This window comes from Penicillium soppii (genome assembly GCF_028829465.1).
Source record: "Penicillium soppii strain IBT 18220 chromosome Unknown utg000001l, whole genome shotgun sequence".
Lineage (NCBI taxonomy): Eukaryota > Fungi > Ascomycota > Eurotiomycetes > Eurotiales > Aspergillaceae > Penicillium > Penicillium soppii.
In genome coordinates this window covers 2105312-2123355 of record NW_026643231.1, presented here as the reverse complement: position 1 = coordinate 2123355, position 18044 = coordinate 2105312, and the positions used below count along the sequence as shown (strand labels likewise).

Here is an 18044-nt window from a genome sequence, read left to right as displayed (position 1 = left end):
CTTGCAAGTCTCCGAGATTGTATTGTTTCCAGCACTGGACGCCTTGTCCGACCTTTTGGGCGATTCTATTTACGAGGACTTTGAAGTTGGCATATCCAGTAGGTGTGCGTGGATGCCCTCTGCACTCGGTCTATTTACATGTTTAGTGTAACATCTCAAGTGGATGTCTGCGAGAGCGACAACGTGTCCAAGAGGCTCGGAGATTGCCGTCATCGATTCAATTGAGTGACACCGGAATTGCAAGAGAGGGCAAGGGATAAGGGGGGAAAACGAGAATAACGCGAGAGCTCTACAGACGTGAGTGGGTGTGCGTGGGTGTGCGTGTGTGTGTGGTCATGGGAATATGCATCTCCAACAACAAGGCCGGGGCTGCAGTAAAGTCCACCGCCAGGAACATTCTTCTAGATTGTTACTAGAAGGCTCAAAATGCAACCCAACCAAGCATCCGGGGATAAATATGGATTATGAATGGCTACAATCCCTGCAGGAGGTAGGTTTTGGTCAAGGATGGCTGTGCAATTCTTGGAATTCCAACTGGAGGCTTGAACAGCATGAGCGGTGAAGCAAGCAATAATTGATGTACCGGGTACCTGAGCTGTTGTGTTCAACCAGCGTGTTACTAAAGTCATGAGATCCCTCCGACATCCTCGAACAGGAATAAGAAGGCTCGAGGCTGTACAGCTCAGCCCTACACGAGAGACAATAGCACTTTGGTGACGCACTGACGGAGTTAGGCCAGAATGGCCGCCGCGCATCCTGCTCCTAACTAGGATCCGGATTGGCCAATAAGCCCTGCAAGGCCACCTATTCATAGCTTGTCTTACCTGAACAGAGCCTCTTTGGCGTGTTCGCTTTTTTTACTTCCCGTCCCCCAGCTCTAAACCCTGTCTGGTCCAAGGAGGTGATGATGTATTTGGGTCGGAGTTAAGCCACTCAAAAGCCTGAGCGTATCGTCCGGGGGGCTAGGCAACAAGTGGATATTGCGCACCGAATACCTTCTTTGGTATCCCGTACGCAGGGCCAATCAGGCAACCAAAGCAAGCGCGTCCATAAACCTATGGAAATGAGAGGAAGTATAAAAATAAATCGCGGTATAGGGCCAAAACAAAAATTAAAAACCCAAACCTAAAATACCCAAAAAATCAACAGTTCAAATAATATGAGAGATTAAAATTATCAAAAAAAGCAAAGAACCATTCTAGTGATTACCGTGTGTAATGGGGGAAAGTGACTTTATTCCATGACAGGTATAGGGTTGAGTCAGTATACGAACTATCCAATTATCGCTCATAGGGAACTGGTAGGCGATACAGGCCCAACATTCCAGGCGCCTAGAACTCATGTTATTTCTCTCCACCTGGATACCCCTAGACATCTTGGACTCGATTTATTGCTTTTAATTGAACTTACGTTGAATGTGACTTGGTCATATTCTGCAATACGAAATTACTACCACACAGTGAATCACTACCATACTCCGTACGCCGTACTCTCATGAGTATTGGAATGTTACCAAATAAAGATCCGCCAAAGAGTAAGATCTTTATCCCCTTAGTCCGTTGCCAAGATTCAAAGACACAACGAAAAACGTGGTCTTAATGACCGTGCGCTTCACTGGGAGAGAGTGACACTCCGGTCTACAGAGGGAAATCAACTTCCACGTGAGAAAATAAAAAGAAATAAAACCATGTAAATTCAAAAACAAACAAGGTGTAACCCCAAAATCCACGCATCCCGTTTCATCCCTGGACATATCGTGTCTCGGGCCAGTCAGGTCGAATGAGGATCGCCTCCAAGCGAACGTCTGGTTAGCGTGTCCCGGCCCAACTCCAATAATTCATCCTACCGTCTTGGATTCGATCATACTTCGTACCACTTTAGTACTACATGTTAGATCTGAGATCCCACCGAACCGTAACTGACCGGTCTGTCGGTGTTTCTGGAAAAGAAAGACGAAGAGAGGAGAGCACGATCGCGGTATCAGGGAAGGGCCGAATCACTCTGTACATCCATATGTCTGTATCCATGGCTGTAGATGTATTGCAGTATGCAAGTTCAATGCGCACGGTACTGAGAGGCTGAACGAGGATCCTGGTAAAAATCGAATATAATTTAAATCCAGATAATTGAAATAATAAAACCACGATAATCGGAATAATATTAATATAATAATAATATATAATAAGAATTAAAAAGAATTAAAACGGACTTTGTGCACATGGCAAGTCGAGTCTAAAAAAGTGATTTCCACGGCCTGCACGGTTTATCGCGACGGGCTTAGCAATCTGCACTCCGAAATCCAATTCCAGCTGATCAATTAGGTATATAATCATAACTTATCCACTTCCTTCATTGTCTTGGCCCTAACTATTCCATCCTTTCTTGCTCATACTACGCTCTGCAAACTGTTCACCGACCCAACTTTTCTTACTCTTGTGAACCGGACTGTCTCCATCTATTGTAACTTTATTAGTTGTTGTTTATTCTATTCACTATGCATCGTTCTGCTTCATACGATGGCCGTTCAGGCTCTCGGGGAAGTCACAGCAACAGCAGCGCGTTCAGTCCTAACGCCAACCCAAACGAAGACTGGACCAAAATCTCCGATCTAGCAGAGCGTCGGCGCATTCAAAATCGTATTGCCCAGCGGAACTATCGTAAGTAGTCTACATCCACTAGTCGTTCGGATAGATTCCTAACCTAGTTCAAACGCCATAGGCAAGAAACTCAAGCGCCGTCTGGAGGACCTGGAGAGACGAGCCGCAACATCCGATTCCGCAGAAGAGTCACATGAAGTGCCCGTGTCTCCAAAGATATCATCTCCACCCAAGACTCGAAAGCCGCGAGCATCTAAGCCCATGGATGTGAAATCTCACTTGCAATCAGACCGACTCTACGACTACCATAATCCCGAGGACCGATCAGCTATGTTTGCTCAACAATGTACTCGGCAACTCTCAGCTTCACCCCCACCAGTCTTCTCGTATCCATCCATGTCACCATATGATGCCTACCGACAGTCAACCTACACCCAATCTCCTCTCTACCACGCTGCGCCGAACGCCTATAGTGAAATTTCCTACCAAGCAGACTACGGCTCGCCCGTACCCTCGCTGGTTCCCTTGCTACCGTCAATGCAGCGTAAACTCGCCTACGATGAAGATCTGATCAGTCCCTTCAGCATGAGCTACGCAACAATGGCGGGCATCGACTTGTGCCAACAACAGGCACAAGCACACTCCCATCCAGAAGGCCTTCCGGTACATATCCCTCGCTGAGTGATTTTTTTTTCCTTTTTCTTTTTGGGAAAAAGCAGCACATCTCCCGACCAGCAGCTAATGAACTGGGTTTCCAGGTGCCATCGCTTGCATACAGCTACTCAGAGGATCAGCGAGCACCATCGACGTCCCCAGAGGCATCTATCTTCACAATTCCACCCACGCCAGAACATGAACATCTTTCTCCTCGCTCGATGCCTGGATTCTATGACTATGATCTACGGCCGTAAGGCGATCGGAGAAGGTAACGCAAAAGCCCGAATTGCGGGTATTTCCGCCCCTTCCAGGCCCTAAAGCGGACCCCGAGAGCCGATCGAAACCACGTTTTTTTCTTCTTTTTCTTTTTCTTTTTCTATATTCTCTCCACTTGAGTCATTCATTTGTCAAAGCCCGTTTGATTTCAATATGAATATGTGTGACGAGATAGCTGCATGATAATTGGCGTTGAATTTTTTGTTCTATTGGTAGCGTGGTGTTTAACGGAATCGGGATGAGATATTAGCTATTGAAAGTATTTGTGTTTTTTTTTTGGTTTTCTCTGGATTTGTTGTAATGTTTTGATTAAATTCAGATATACGGAGCACAGATGGCAAATTTGATCATTTAGTATTAGAAGAATAACCTATAACAATGTCCTGCAATAGTGCCCTTTGTGGCCCCCAAACACCCGTGCGAGATTTTTTATTGCCATTGGATAATATTTGCTCAAAACGATCGAAACCAGGTTTACTTTGATCCAAGACTTAGAAAATGATTAACCGTCAAATGCCCCGATCTACATAGTACACTTTCCCATTTAGGGGTTGACTTTGCACTTCGCATGGTAGCCCTAAAGTACAGTGAGGCGCAGCTGAGGGGCCAACACAGACCAATTTCTTGAAACGGAAGACACCTGGGCAAGTGCACACACATGACTCATGGTAAATCCGGACGAATTTCACAGCTACAGGACCATTGGAAACCCGATCCTTGCAGAAAAGAAGGCACCCCGTGGGACTCGGTATTTATCCGACTTTGTTTCGCGACGATTATCGGTTTTTAGACTAGCACTAGCAAACCGGCCTCTAATTATGTACTTTCTAAAGTGAAAACCGGCTAACTAATTCACCGATGATGCAATCTAGTAATCTGCACTTCCCATTATCCCTTTGCCCGTTTACCCGTACCTACTCCGTATATAGTGTAGTTAGTACCTACTACAGAGTAACTGGGTACGGAGATGCCCCGAGATCCCCTCCCCCCTCCCTCTTTGGAAATTCCTTCCTGATAACTGCATGAAAGGAAGACTACGAGGCTAGGAAGAAACTACATTGAAACCAATAACGATACAAAGTTCCTCGTGAGCGATATTTCGACGAAAGAGCTTGTCCCAACATATTAAACATCTCATAGCTGATCCGATAATCCGAAACAATTTCGAAGAGCCGCGCTCTGGACCAAATCAATATACCTAGGTGTTATCCAATGAAGACTTCGTTATCACATACAGTGCGATATGCAATAAATCAAAACAAAGAAGAGGCAAAATCTGCACGGTCCTCTCCCTCCCTTTGCACCAAGATTTTCGGCCGGAAAATCCGTTGTAGATTTGGGGCTGAGAAATCAGAGAAACCACCTGGGCCGGAAAATCAGGGATGTTTAGCATACAACCTTAGTCTTTTCACCGTTGGAACCCACAGTTCTCAAGGAGGGTAAAGGGCTAGATGGTTAATAGCGCAATGTGCTTCCGCAACTCCGCTATTTCGTTATTCTGCTTTTTCCTTTACTGGTTAGCTTGGGGGCTTTTCTTATCAGGGTTGGCGGCTCTGGTCTGCAGTCCCATAAGATGGGGACAAGGTGGGGAGGCTAATAGGTCGGTGCTTGTAGAACTCTAAAGCGGAAGGTGATTCATGAGTGAGTTGATTCTCTAGAATGGGGCTTTCGTTTTTCTCTGTCTTTTGTTTCCAATCAATTATTACCCAAAACCACGATCTTCCCCTCGTTGCACGTTGCAGACTTGCAGACTGCAGTGATTCACCTGCATTGTTCCCAACCTTATCTATGCCGAAAGCCAAAAGGGAAAACGTTCAAATCGGTCAATATAACCGAGGGGATGTAGCAATATTATAGAATCAGAACGGTAAGCGAGTAAAGGTGCATGAAACACAAAGTAAAAAAGGGTCTCAGCCTTAGTCTTGGCTCTGCCAACTCATGATTTCACCCTCTTCAGTATGGCGAGAGCGGAGGATATCCCATTAGGTCCGAGTCAACAAGGCCTATTCCGGTCCAAAATGATTCGGACAATGACAAATCAGATACACCGAAAATAGCCTCAAGTATACGTGTACATTCCAACTCGTCACGAGTAAAGGAACCAAATTTTCGGAGTTTTAAAAATTGGAATATTTTTTCAGAAATAAAAAAAAGGCGACAAGCAAGGGCAAGGCATGCTCCACCTCTGAGGGAAATTCGAACGTAAAACAATAACCCGTTATAAAGCTCGTTTGAGCGATCTTGATAAAGATTTCTGTCCACCTATCATCGTACACAACGTTGGGACGCCTAGTTCTACAGCCTAGTTGTGAGATCACTACTAACCCATCCATCAAACTCCACATTCTGCAGCGGGGCTGGCCGCAGTCAGCGCGGGAGGCCAGAGCCTTGGGAACGTCAAGACGTTGATACGTGATACCTGGGTACATAGGCAGGACTATTTTGGGATGGATTTGTAGAATTCAAACGTAATTTGGGGGCTATCAGAGGCTATGAGAATTAACGAAATGATTCCTAGTGCGTGGCACTAGGAATTCGGTACATCACATCGACCATGTGCCAGGTGGGCCCATACTACTCCGTACAATAAATAGACGACTTCTGAAACAATGGGGTAATAGCATTTTAACATTTAGCATTTAGGCTCGGGTTCTTACCGAGTGTTGAACGTGCATCTCAATTATTTCGTTCTAGCTTGATTTCCTTGAACTTGGATCATCTAGTATTTGACATTTGTCTCCAGGGCTGCTATATTTGATTATCTCTCCAGGAAAGATTATTTGATCACGATCTAGGCTTTTATTGTTGGGGATCCTGGTCTGTATTGAGGAGATTGCAGGGTATTATTTACCAGCATATCACTGGAAGACCAGGAAGCCTTTGAAGCCTTGTGGATAACGCAGGCATTTCCTGCTCCCGTTTGGCGTTATTTATTTGATGCCAACAGTGAGCATGTACTCCCTAGGACACATGATACTGGAACAGGACAACAGTGCTTCGGAGGGACAAATATCATGAGGCTCGTATTTGATATATAGTGTCCCTTGCCAAGATGTAAGATTATGCAGGGCCATCTGAATTTAAGGTCTGACAACCTCAACGATCTCTATCCTATCTTCTTGAAAAGGATGGAAATATAGAACAGAAGTGAGAGCATATTGTAACAGGGTGATAATTAGCTGTATCAGATGAGACCGTCGGAAATGTTTACGAGCTCCAACGGAGTGAAGATGATAGGGATTTATCCATGCAGGAAATGCCAGCAAGTCCGAGTCCAATAGCAATCAAAAAAATAGAAACAATAATAAAGAAACCCTTCCAACAATCAAATAATCCAATAATCCAACAATCAAATAATCAATAATCCAATACCAATCAAAAGCGTGGCAATATCCTGCAACTCTCAAAAGCCCAACGCTGCCCCAACACCTCAACCCTGACCCCACTACCTAGCTATGAACCGTTCCCAATACCATACCTATCAAACAAAGAACTAAGCCAACCACAAAAACCACAAAACCCGCTAAAACCGACACATGTGACAGCGATTCGCACCCAGCAAACAAGTCCCCCGTATACCCCGTAGAACAACCCATTCAGGTAATTTACGCGCCAATGGAGAAGTGTCCATGCGCTTGCATATAGGTATGCATATACATACGCACGCAGATACGCTAAGGCTTTAATGGGTATTCCACAGGTGGAATCCTCCTCCGCCGTTCCGCTGAAGTTGGGGGCGCTTTGGATGATTGGTTCCCGGGATATTGGAACTGGCGGCAAGGAATGCGTTAGCAAATATGGGAGACTAATTTAATTTCAACACTATAACTCCCCAATGACAATATTCTATAGTATTCTTATAGTATTCTTATAATATGGCCCTCAATGATAAATCGGTTAACTCCACGCTATTTTCTTTTGGGAAGTGGGGGGCTTTGGGACTTTGTTGCTTTAATTTTTATAAATATAAATTTAATCTGTCTGTCTGTTGTGATTAGAAATATGCGGAATTAGCAACAGGTAAGGCACCGGCCCATTATGAGACTGTTGTATGAGGTTGCACAAAGTCTTTTTTTTCGTGACTCTTTTTCTTCTTTATTTTCGGGGACGCCGATGGACTTTTGATTGAAGCTTGAAAAGGAATATGAAGCACTATGTAGACGGAAACAGGCAATGGTCGTCTGTCTGTTTTGAGTTTGGTAAGTATTGTCGGGGAGGCCGATATACGAAGACGACTGCATTTGGAGCCTCTTGCAGATCCACGGGAGAGTTACGTGTCAAGGCTGATCAAGGCCGAGCATGGTTGAGGCTCTTAAGGTACTTGCACAGGTGTATATTATTTGGTATCTGTGGGGTTATTGATGTCATATGTGTACATATGAGTGGGAGCGCAGTATTGTCAAATATCTCGTGAACTGCAGTCCCATTCATATTGGTATTCTAACAGAAACCCAACATGAGAGATTCCAATGTCAGAGAGAAGATGTAGAATAGATGACAAAGAAAAGAAGAAGAAGAAGAATAAAGAAAAAAGAAAATACGATCCCATTCAAAAACAGAAAACCAAGCTAAACATCTGTCATCATCGTCATCAGTTGAACTAATAATTTCGGGCATCTTCCCCTAGATATCAAAAACCCTCAATGCATTTATCCCAATTCATCGACCGTGCACGTCCATCGGATCTGTCGCCGTCTCGCCAAGGTTCCTCCGTCGACGCATGGGAGCCTTCTTGCGGTTCGCAATCGCCGCATTCTGTGATTGTTGCTGATTCATTTCGGTATCACCATCCTTATCATCAGTCTGCGGAGAGTGGTTCTGCTCATGGTTCCAAGCCTCATCTAGCTCGATCACATTTTGGGGTTTGGAGCGCAGCCATTTCATGCGCGGGCCGACCCGCGACACCTCCGACACCTTGAATCCGTAGATACGGGGATCGTAGATCTTGCCCTTACCCAGACCGGGGCAGAGATTAGGGGTTCGAACACCGTTGATCTCCAGCGGTTGGTTTTCAGGAGTGGGCGAGGTCGGTTGGCGCGCGGCGGGGGAGCGGGTCGCAGAGCCGGTGCGAGACTGGTTGGGCGCGTTTCGGGGCGACATAACGGAGAGGGAAGCATCGAGGCGGGGGCCAATGTCGAGATCTGGGAAGGTCATGAAGAATAGACAGCCGAAGGTTGTGCCGAAGAATGCGCCATCCACGGAGTGGAACCGGCTATTGGGGGGTGTGTAAATGTCCTGGCAACCGGGGCAGAAGAGCTTGACTGTTTCTTGACCAGGAGTATCAGACCGGCCCACAGGGAGAACTTTGCAGCCATTGCAGTTGACTCGAGGACAGGTGCCAAAGTGCTGCATCTCGTACTTTTCGAGCATTTGTTGGATACCGGGTCGGGAGGTGATGTACCGCTGGTGGATCAAGCCGTACAGGAGCTCTGCAGAGCTCTCAATGACGCTCAAATCGCTGGCAACACGCGCATGTCGCCGATCGCCGGCTCTTCGGTATGCAGGCTGATCACCCAGCGCATCATCCTCGTCTTCCTCTTCCTCCTCTTCGTCTTCTTCTTCCTCATCCTCCTCAGGCTCCACGTCGAGAATCATCTCCAGCGCCTCCTTGTACATGGGCACCTGCGACTGCAGACCAGTGAGGTTGAAATCATCCTCGATGAAGTCCTCCGACACCTCAGCGAAAAACTCATGGCCCATCAGCGAACAGAAAGAGGAAATCCAGGATTCCGGTGCACCTTCCGAGGACGACATATCGAGCGAGGCGGACACCGATGATGATAATGTTGATTCAGACAGTTGACTCAAATCCAGCCTGTCGAGGCCGTCGGCCAACGCCGAACCTGTCTCTCTCGACACGTTGCCGAGCTGGGGGGTGAGGGGTTCGGGGAGGTTGGGACGAAGTGATTTCGTCACGAAGAGTTTTGTACAAGGTATGGTGAGAAGGAAGAGGATAGATTGAGTAAAATGGGCGTTGTAGTTCGACCGTGCAAAATGGTCGATGCTTGGTGGGGTGAATTATTGTAAATGATCGAGTCGAAGGTTAGTGTGTGTGGGTCAAAAACTCGGGATGGAGATTCTGAACAAGCAAACAAGTCGATCAATATCGCTGTTATGGCGAAATGATCTTCTTGACTTCTCAGACGTCAATTTGATCGATCAGAGTTGTTCAGACGTCAAATCGCTGAAAATCAGCGTCACGTGCGGCTGACTGTCCAAGCTTTGGGCTTCAGCTTCAGCATATCGTGATATTCAAAGTCTTTGTATGTCTCTTCACATAAAACAACCAGCGAAAGAAGATATGATTTAAATGCTCTCATCTCCTTGAAATTTACATTCATGCAAAACTACCGGCCCCTGGGTACAACGTGTGAGGCCTGGAGTTATCATACAGAAGCTAAAGATACTATGGTCTTGTCTAAAGCTCAGAATAAATCCCTAATGGCTCTTGCAAATTCCCCTTCGTCATCCAAAACTCCAGACAATCCCTCCCCGGTATTCTGTATATCCCCATCCGGTCCAACAAACCCGCTCATACCATCACCCGTTCCAGGCATGAAATTCCCAAAAGCACCAATAGCTTCAAACAGGTTGGTCAACTCATGGCTCATCTGCAGTCCATTAAGGGGACTATTTCCAAGCTCATTTCCACCATTAACAGGCCCATACATAGATAAATCTTCAATGGGATGACCTGCAAGGCCAGCCATAGCGACAGCAGCACTGGAATGCGGATCGGCAGAATCCGAGCCGAAAGGACGGGCCAGAACCCCGAGCCTTTCTCCGATCTTTCGCAGACCTTTGATTGTTTTCCAGAGGCGCTTGGAGACATAGGACTTGGTGCTGAACCCGTTGATCAGATCGAGAGCCATGTAGAATTCATCGCGGACTTGGCGATTGAAATCTGCGGGGGCGTGAGAGACTGCCAGAAACAAAACAGCCAGTGCAGCCACAAGGAAGTAGTTGAAAGTGATTTGCTGGGTGCGGTAAATATCGGACATTTGGTTGAGTCGGGTGAGAACGCGGACCGTGTCTTTGGCTACGTCGACAACAGTCTGGGCGTGGCCACGGTCCTCGGCAATGCTAGATGATGAATGCAAGACTGGACGGTAAATTAGGATTCGGAGCTGGTTCATTCGAAGGTAGAGCAGGACTCGGAGGCGCCTCATGCCTCTGCTAACGGTTTCACCGTTCTTGGGGGACTCGACGGGATAGAATTTTAGTTCGTCGGGTACTTGCTTGTACCACTGCAGGATTTGGTAATCGAGATAGCCGATTTCATCGCGTCGAATGTCGGTTGTACCTTCGGAACCAAGGCCCGAGTACCATATTTTCGAACTGATACGGTTGTACAGGATCATACAGCGTAGGTATGGAAGCGATGCATCCTTCTTAGGTTTTAGTCGCTTCAATTGCTTATTCAACGAGATGTAGACTTACCGGCTCGGGCAAATTGGGGTCGATGTCCTCATCTTGAATGACAAAAGGCAATCCCGTTCCCAAGCTCCACCGTCTGTCCAAGCTGTAGACTGACCAAAATAGTCGGGTGATCTTGTCCCAGTGTTCTTCGTTGGGAAAAGATTTGACCAACGCATCCCGTCGGTGCAGCCCCATCTCTAGGCACATTCGAGCTGCCAATCCGATGACTCGATAGGCCATAGCATCGTCATCGGTATGGAAATGATATGTAGCCTTGTATGAGCTAGATGTTAGCGTTGTACACCACAGCATAAATATGAACACTACTCACCACAATAGCGAAGAGTTGAATAGTTTTGATGCTATGTGGTTCCCACAATTTTGATTCAATAAAAGGCTTCACACTCAAGTAAAGCCGCCGTCCAAGGTCACTTTGTCCGCCCCCTTCCACGACCAGCGTGGTGGCTAGAATCAATTTCAAGATAATTGAGGCTTCGTCATGAAGACCATCAGAGCCCGGAAAACCCCGTTGTGCAAAACCCGTCCTGGTAGCAGCCTCTATGAATGTGTAGAGCAGATTAGCCTGGCTGGTAATCTTGGCTATATCCACCACAGGATACATGATCCCAATTTCTTCCTCATAGACTTTACAGAGACGCAATGCCTCTTCGCGTCGAATGGTCCATATTGGATCCTTCGTCGGATGTATGGTAGGAAGAAGCTGGCCCAGATTGGGAGGCGGTGATCCCGCCGGAGTCACATGTGCGGTGGTCAAGTCATCTGTGATTCCATCTTCTGCGGGTGTAATGCCCATGTTCTGTAGACTAGATTTGGCAACGTCAAAGTTAAAAGCCGAGCTTGTTGGCCCGTGAAAACGAGGGTGGCGGGCTCGGGGCTTTCCTAGTCCTGGCGGCATGGGAGTAAAGACCTGAGAGACATCCCTTGAAAGAGGATCAAATGATGGTGACTCAAATGCGGGTCTTTGGGTGCGAAGATCATTGAGATTCGTGAACAAACTATTGACCTGATCTTGCAAAGAGGTGATCTGATCGGTCATCGACCGGAACTCACTAGTGCGGCTATCAGCATGAGTGCCACATGGGGTTGATCCATATTCCGGAACTTACTCCGAGTCCTTGAAATTGTTATTACAACAATTGGGTGCGTAGCGACCTGGTGAGGAGGTCAGCGTGTGAGACCCTGGGCTAGGCTATACAAAACTGATGCGCAATCCATTGCCAAAGCACACAGTAAGGTTGATAGTAACATACATTCCAGATTCAAATGACCACAGCGTTGGCAAGGGACCTGCCCATTGCACTTAATCTTGCGACGTTTGCATTCATTGCTGAAAACACTTGTTAGCTCTATGCAACCAAAAAGAAAAAGAGCCGCGAGTAAAACGCAAGGTCGTATGACAATGCATCAATGATCATGACCAACGGAACGGCTGGAAATTGAAACGCGGAAAGGAAATATCCCGGATCAGACCATATCATACCATGCAATAGAGATGTAGCGATTCCGCTTTGTGCGCGTCTGCGTTCCGTTGCCTTGTTCCGCTTTCCTCTTGGTGGAATCGGATGCTCCGATAGACTGATCGCGGAGGTCTGTCGGTGGCGTCCTGTCCATTTGGGGCGATTCTGAAGCCATGATTTACAGAAACCTGGGTCATGAATCGGAAACACCGACGAAGTGCGGAGAAATTCCTCTGTCGCGGGGTTTCCCGTCCAGTTTTCCCCAGATTGCTTATCTCATCGCTTTACCGCAAAGATGATTGGCTGCCTTGCGGATAAATGATCTATTCTTCTTTCTGTTATGGCAATCAGTTGGAGAACTCATAGATATTATAATTATAATGAGAATTGAAATAATTTTTGACATGAGACGTGGCTCCTTGGTCACTTAGTTACTTGGACACGACACTTTACTTTTGTACAACTCAATGTAGAAAGAGATGCTGATATAGATCAATATGGAACGCTATGTTATCATAATACTGACTGTCAACACAATCATTTACTGTAATCGCAGAAGAAACAGAAAAGTCCATGATCAAAAAGGATAGCCAAATAGACATTTAAGCATGGCAATAAGACACTTCAGCGAGACGCCAATTGCCGCACAGCCGAGACCAGGTATTCTTTGCCAGCAACCAACGACTGCACCAATTGAATTTTGTGCTGAGGGTTCTTATGCAACCAACTAAAGCCTGCAATGAAAGCCACCAGCACTGAAGCCCGGAGTGTCTTCCGGATACCCCGCAGAACCCGTCCCTTCCGAGTGAGCTTTGCACTCCAATGTCCCCAGACAGGGAATTTGCACCGGAACCAGTAGTGAAACTGAGTATATCTAGATGAAGAACCAGAAAAATCAGTACAAGCCACGAGCAGATAAACAAAAAGACTCACGGATAGGCGGTTGAGTTCCAACCATCATCAGTGATATACCAACTTGAGCACAGCCCACGCCGGAACGCCGTCTTCTGCAACGTATCCTGCACCTGACGGGTCCATTCACGCTCAGCTTTCTCAGTAACCTCATACGAACTGACGCGGCCACTCAAAATTGGCTTTATAAATCTCAACGAATAGTTGACAGCATTCTCTGTTGCGAAAATCACACTTGTGTGCCCAGTCGCCGTGTTGGGGCCGAAGATCATGAAGAAATTCGGGAATGAATCCATCGCTATACCCTGATAGGCCTGCGCACCTCCACGCTCAGCCCAGATCTCTTCCAGATCCTTGCCTTGTCGGCCGATGACCTTCAGCGGGTGCAGCCATCGATTGGTTTCGAACCCATTGGCCATAATGATCACATCTGCGGGAATCTCCCTGGCCTCCTCTGTTTCAGACTTGTTGGACGGGTAATGGCTTCCCGGTCCAATAGTTACGCTTTTTGCGTGGACATGGGTCAGAGATTGGGTAGTCAATTCTACATTTGGCGCATTGAGAGCACGATACCAGGTACCGTCAATAATGCGTCTCTTACAGCCGAGACTGTAGTTGGGCGTTAGAACCTCATGGTATTCCTTCGGCGCAGTGGCCTGCATATGTTCCAAAAAGGCCTTCTCCATCTTCGGTCGCGACCGTCTGCTCCAGGCTGAGTCGGCGAATAAATCGAAGAAGGTCTTCTCGAGCATTAGGAAAAGAGCACCGCGCATTAGATTTGATAGTCCGGGCACGCGGGTCATTAATCTGGGAGACCATTTCTCGTACGTAGCGAGGAATTTGGGAGGAATCAGATCGGGCTGGACCCATGGGGGAGTGCGCATGAGTTGGGTGATGGATCGGACATTCGCTTCTGGTTTAGCTAGTTCGGGCACGACCTGCGCGGCACTGCAGCCAGAGCCAACAATGATAACATCCTTGTTGCGGAGATCTATTTGGTCGTTCCAGCGAGCCGTGTGCATTATTTCACCTTCAAAGTTTTCGAACCCAGGGATGTCTTTCGGTGTCTTGTTGGGTTCAACCAGGCCGCCAACACCACTGACAACCACTTTAGCTCGAACAATCTCCTTCTTCACGTAGACGGCGTGCTGGCCTTCCTCGTTTGCGATGCGATCTTTTTCATGTTGGGCTAAATCACCGGTTCCAGGGACAAGATGTAAGAGTGTAACTTCCCACTCCTCGTCTTCTTCGATCCATCGAAGTTCCTTGACATCGGTGTTAAATTGAATCTTGTCCACGATCTCATACTTTTCACAGACATCCGCCAAGTACTGTGCCAGTTCTGAGCCGGTGGGATGCAGCGTGGACCAGTCTTTCTTTTGACAAAAAGAGAATGAGTAAAACGCAGCTGGGCTGGATCTAGGTCAGTATTGTAGATCGAAGCTGAATTATATCACATACATGTCGCAAGCAACCCCTGGATACCGATTGATCCACCAAGTACCCCCGATGCCTGACTGACGTTCAAAGATTCGAAACTGGTCTGTTCCCAGAACCTCTTTTAAGCGACAACCCATGGCTATCCCTGACTCTCCGGCGCCTACTACTAGGACCGGATAGTATGTGTGGCCCTCTTTACTGTAGGCATGCCGCTTGTGGATTCTGGCAAATGATGCAGGCATCGTGTAGCTTCGCAATGACACAGTTGGGAACTTTCCAAGATTGTAGCCGAAGCTTGTAAAGTGTGAACACGATAAGCGAGTTCCGGGTATATCTTGTCGCACACTGGTAAGATGCGCCGGCGGTGATCTGTATGTATATTGTATTGTGAGTCGAAAGGAAAACAGAAATCTCCAGTGATCATATGGGGGGCAGCATTCAGCTCTCCACTCTGAGGGGGCGCTTGGCAACCTCGGCCCCAGTCGGCTTCATACTCCTTTTTTAAACGTCTAAACAACTACATAAGTACTATAGTACTTGTGAGGTGCATGACAGGTACATATGCTGTTTTGCCGAACTCGGATCGTACTTTTGTGCCGTTTCATGAATATTACACAGCAGATTACTTGCCGAAAATCCTTACACATGAATCGCGTGAGTCCAGCCCAAAATCCTACACCATGAAGTGCATTCCCTAGTTTCTTACACCTGTGATGTATCCAGGAACAAGAGGCAGTATAGTTGTTTAGATTAGAGATCTTCCAATGCAATTGATCTTTGGTGACAATTGGCCTATAATCCAAAGAATAGCAAGCACTTGCGAGCATAATGTCGCCAGATTTTCTAGACAGGATGTATTTGCTGGCAAGATATTAATAACTATTGATAAGTAGTGCGGGGCGGAATCGTTCGTCGGCATGCCCGGACTGGCGCTGAGGGGCTTAGTGGGGGCAATTGGATGGTCGTCTACGTCCTCCCGGTCCGCTGGGGGTGCCGCAGCGACCGGGCGCCTCGTGCGCCCCTCGGGACACCTTGCCAATGAGTTACCTGGTTGATTCTGCCAGTAGTCATATGCTTGTCTCAATGATCAAGTCATGCATGTCTAAGTATGAGCAACTTGTACTGCGAAGCTGCGAATGGCTCATCAAATCAATTATCGTTTATTTGACAGTACCTTACTACATGAATACCTGTGGTAATTCTAGAGCTAATGCATGCTAAAATTCCCGACTTCAGGAAGGGGTGTATTTATAAGATAAAAAACCAACGCCCTTGGTGAATCATAATCACTTAATGAGCTTAGAGGACATTACAGTAGTACCTAGGTACACCCAAATAGTTAGATGTATGTAAGAAATCCGGCGTATAGTCAGTTATATCCAACAATCAAAATGAGATGAATCGGATCCACATTTTCTCACGGAACTTCCACTTTCCAACACCTGAATGAAGCTGCAATGGTCAATACCCCGGGCGCGACTCCGTGATGCCCGAGCACAAGGTCGCAGATACTGCACAACGACGCACCGTCACTACAAGTCCCTGAATAGTCTTGAAAATGGCACCCTCGAGACCTTCCAAAAGCAATGCTTCCAACCCGAGCAACCCGCAATCCTCCCCCGCGCTACATTTACCGATCTCCCCGCAATAAACCGATGGTTCAAACCGTCTCCGACAAATAACTCGAGTCTCAACACCTCCTACCTCCGGGAACATGGCGCCGATGCCTTCGTCCCCCTTGAACTCACCGAGTCCGCGACAGAGGGACAGAGCTTCCGCGCCTTCCACGCGCCCCTCAGTTTATTCCTCGATTGGATAGACACGGAAACAACGCCAACCACGCGCCTCTATCTAGCACAATGCCAGCTCCTCGATCTCCCACCGATCCTGCGCGCCGACTTCCCGACGCCCTCACTCGTCTCACGTGCCGGCAAGGGTGACGTGTATGACACAAATGTGTGGATTGGACATCCCCCGACGTATACACCTCTTCACAAGGATCCGAATCCGAACATGTTTGTCCAGCTGGCTGGACAGAAGGTTGTGCGGTTGCTTGCGCCGAAGGAGGGACACGCTATTTTTGCGGCTGTGCGGGGACAGTTGGGGAAGAGTGGCAGTCAAGAGGCGGCCGCTTTCCGGGGAGAGGAGATGATGCAAGGTGATGAGAGGGCACTGCTCGATGAGATGGTTTGGGGAAAGGCTGCTGAATCGGGCTTTGAGGCGAGGCTCGGTGCCGGCGATGGGCTGTTTATTCCTAAGGGGTGGTGGCATAGTATTAAGGGGATTGGTGAGGGTGTTACTGGTTCAGTGAGTTCTTTCTTCTTCTTTCTGATGTCAAGCGCTAACAGTGGCAGGTTAATTGGTGGTTTAGATAGTCATGGCCGATGTGTATAATATATGATCTGTAGTTGTATGTCAATAAAGATTGTAAAATGTGAACCAGAATTGTATAAACAAAATCAGACGACAAGTACCCAAAAAAGTGGTGGATCGGATCCAGAACGGGATCTCCGCAATGTTTAATTTTCTCCTCAACCCTCTTCCATCTTCAAAAATTCACCTGAAAGAATGCAAGTTTCCCGCACCATCTATCGCGCCGCCCTCCTCCACCTCTCCGTCCATCCATTCCTGGTCCGCGCCTCGATAGGAACAACCTGGCCATCTCTCAGTGCCCCAAACCCGCGCCTTCACAGCATCCTCTTCCCACAGTGCGCGACCTTCAAACTCGACAAAAGCCAACTCCGCACCATGTCCGACTCCTCAAAACCCTCCAACCCTTCTGCTGCCCCGATTCAAAGCCTTGATACCCAAGAACCAGAGCAAAATGACAAAGCTACTCTCTACCTACCCGAAAGTGATGGCACTGCAGCACACCAGGCACAAGGCTCGGGTGGGATCAAACTTGACATGAGTGGCGGCGACACAGCAGTGAAGCTTGATCATCTAGGCCCGATGGTTGTGAATGTGGACGGGACGTTATCGCAGATTGGAAATTGGCAGCAGATGACTGAGGGGGAGCAACAAAACACGTTGCGGATCATCGGCAAGAGGAATCAGAAGAGGTTGGAGGCGCTTCGGGAGAAGGAGAAGGAGGGACAGTGATAACTTTGGGTTACAAGGAGTTGGTGTGTGGGTTGTATCATCAGATTGGGAGACTTTACTAGGCAGTGTTGTATATTGAGATATTCCACATAGTTAATTGGCAAGAATTGACCAACCCTACATACATATGTACTGACACGCAGTAATGTCAATAGCCGTGGGT

General features: G+C 47.4%; 6 protein-coding genes across 6 annotated transcripts; 3 read left to right on the top strand and 3 right to left on the bottom strand.

The window, feature by feature from the left end:
- Window positions 1–2494: 2494 nt before the first annotated feature.
- On the top strand, window positions 2495–3508 carry N7529_000808 (bZIP transcription factor; the record flags this gene model as incomplete). The annotated part of the gene is made up of 3 exons (XM_057236339.1): window positions 2495–2657; window positions 2719–3260; window positions 3356–3508. 3 exons carry the CDS (start codon window positions 2495–2497, stop codon window positions 3506–3508), a joined length of 858 nt encoding a protein of 285 aa, XP_057103142.1.
- A 4681-nt stretch (window positions 3509–8189) lies between these two features.
- N7529_000807 (casein kinase II subunit beta) lies at window positions 8190–9284 on the bottom strand (the record flags this gene model as incomplete). The annotated part of the gene is made up of 1 exon (XM_057236338.1): window positions 8190–9284. One exon carries the CDS (start codon window positions 9282–9284, stop codon window positions 8190–8192), a length of 1095 nt encoding a protein of 364 aa, XP_057103141.1.
- Window positions 9285–9955: 671 nt separating this feature from the next.
- On the bottom strand, window positions 9956–12006 carry N7529_000806 (transcription factor domain-containing protein; the record flags this gene model as incomplete). The annotated part of the gene is made up of 3 exons (XM_057236337.1): window positions 9956–10921; window positions 10971–11222; window positions 11281–12006. 3 exons carry the CDS (start codon window positions 12004–12006, stop codon window positions 9956–9958), a joined length of 1944 nt encoding a protein of 647 aa, XP_057103140.1.
- A 1350-nt stretch (window positions 12007–13356) lies between these two features.
- Window positions 13357–15021, bottom strand: N7529_000805 (flavin-containing monooxygenase; the record flags this gene model as incomplete). The annotated part of the gene is made up of 2 exons (XM_057236336.1): window positions 13357–14752; window positions 14801–15021. The coding sequence occupies 2 exons, from the start codon at window positions 15019–15021 to the stop codon at window positions 13357–13359; spliced, it is 1617 nt and encodes a 538-aa protein (XP_057103139.1).
- A 1204-nt stretch (window positions 15022–16225) lies between these two features.
- Window positions 16226–17154, top strand: N7529_000804 (putative JmjC domain protein; the record flags this gene model as incomplete). Its single annotated transcript, XM_057236335.1, has 2 exons — window positions 16226–17086; window positions 17134–17154. The coding sequence occupies 2 exons, from the start codon at window positions 16226–16228 to the stop codon at window positions 17152–17154; spliced, it is 882 nt and encodes a 293-aa protein (XP_057103138.1).
- A 193-nt stretch (window positions 17155–17347) lies between these two features.
- N7529_000803 (uncharacterized protein) lies at window positions 17348–17881 on the top strand (the record flags this gene model as incomplete). Its single annotated transcript, XM_057236334.1, has 1 exon — window positions 17348–17881. One exon carries the CDS (start codon window positions 17348–17350, stop codon window positions 17879–17881), a length of 534 nt encoding a protein of 177 aa, XP_057103137.1.
- Between the last annotated feature and the right edge of the window lie 163 nt (window positions 17882–18044).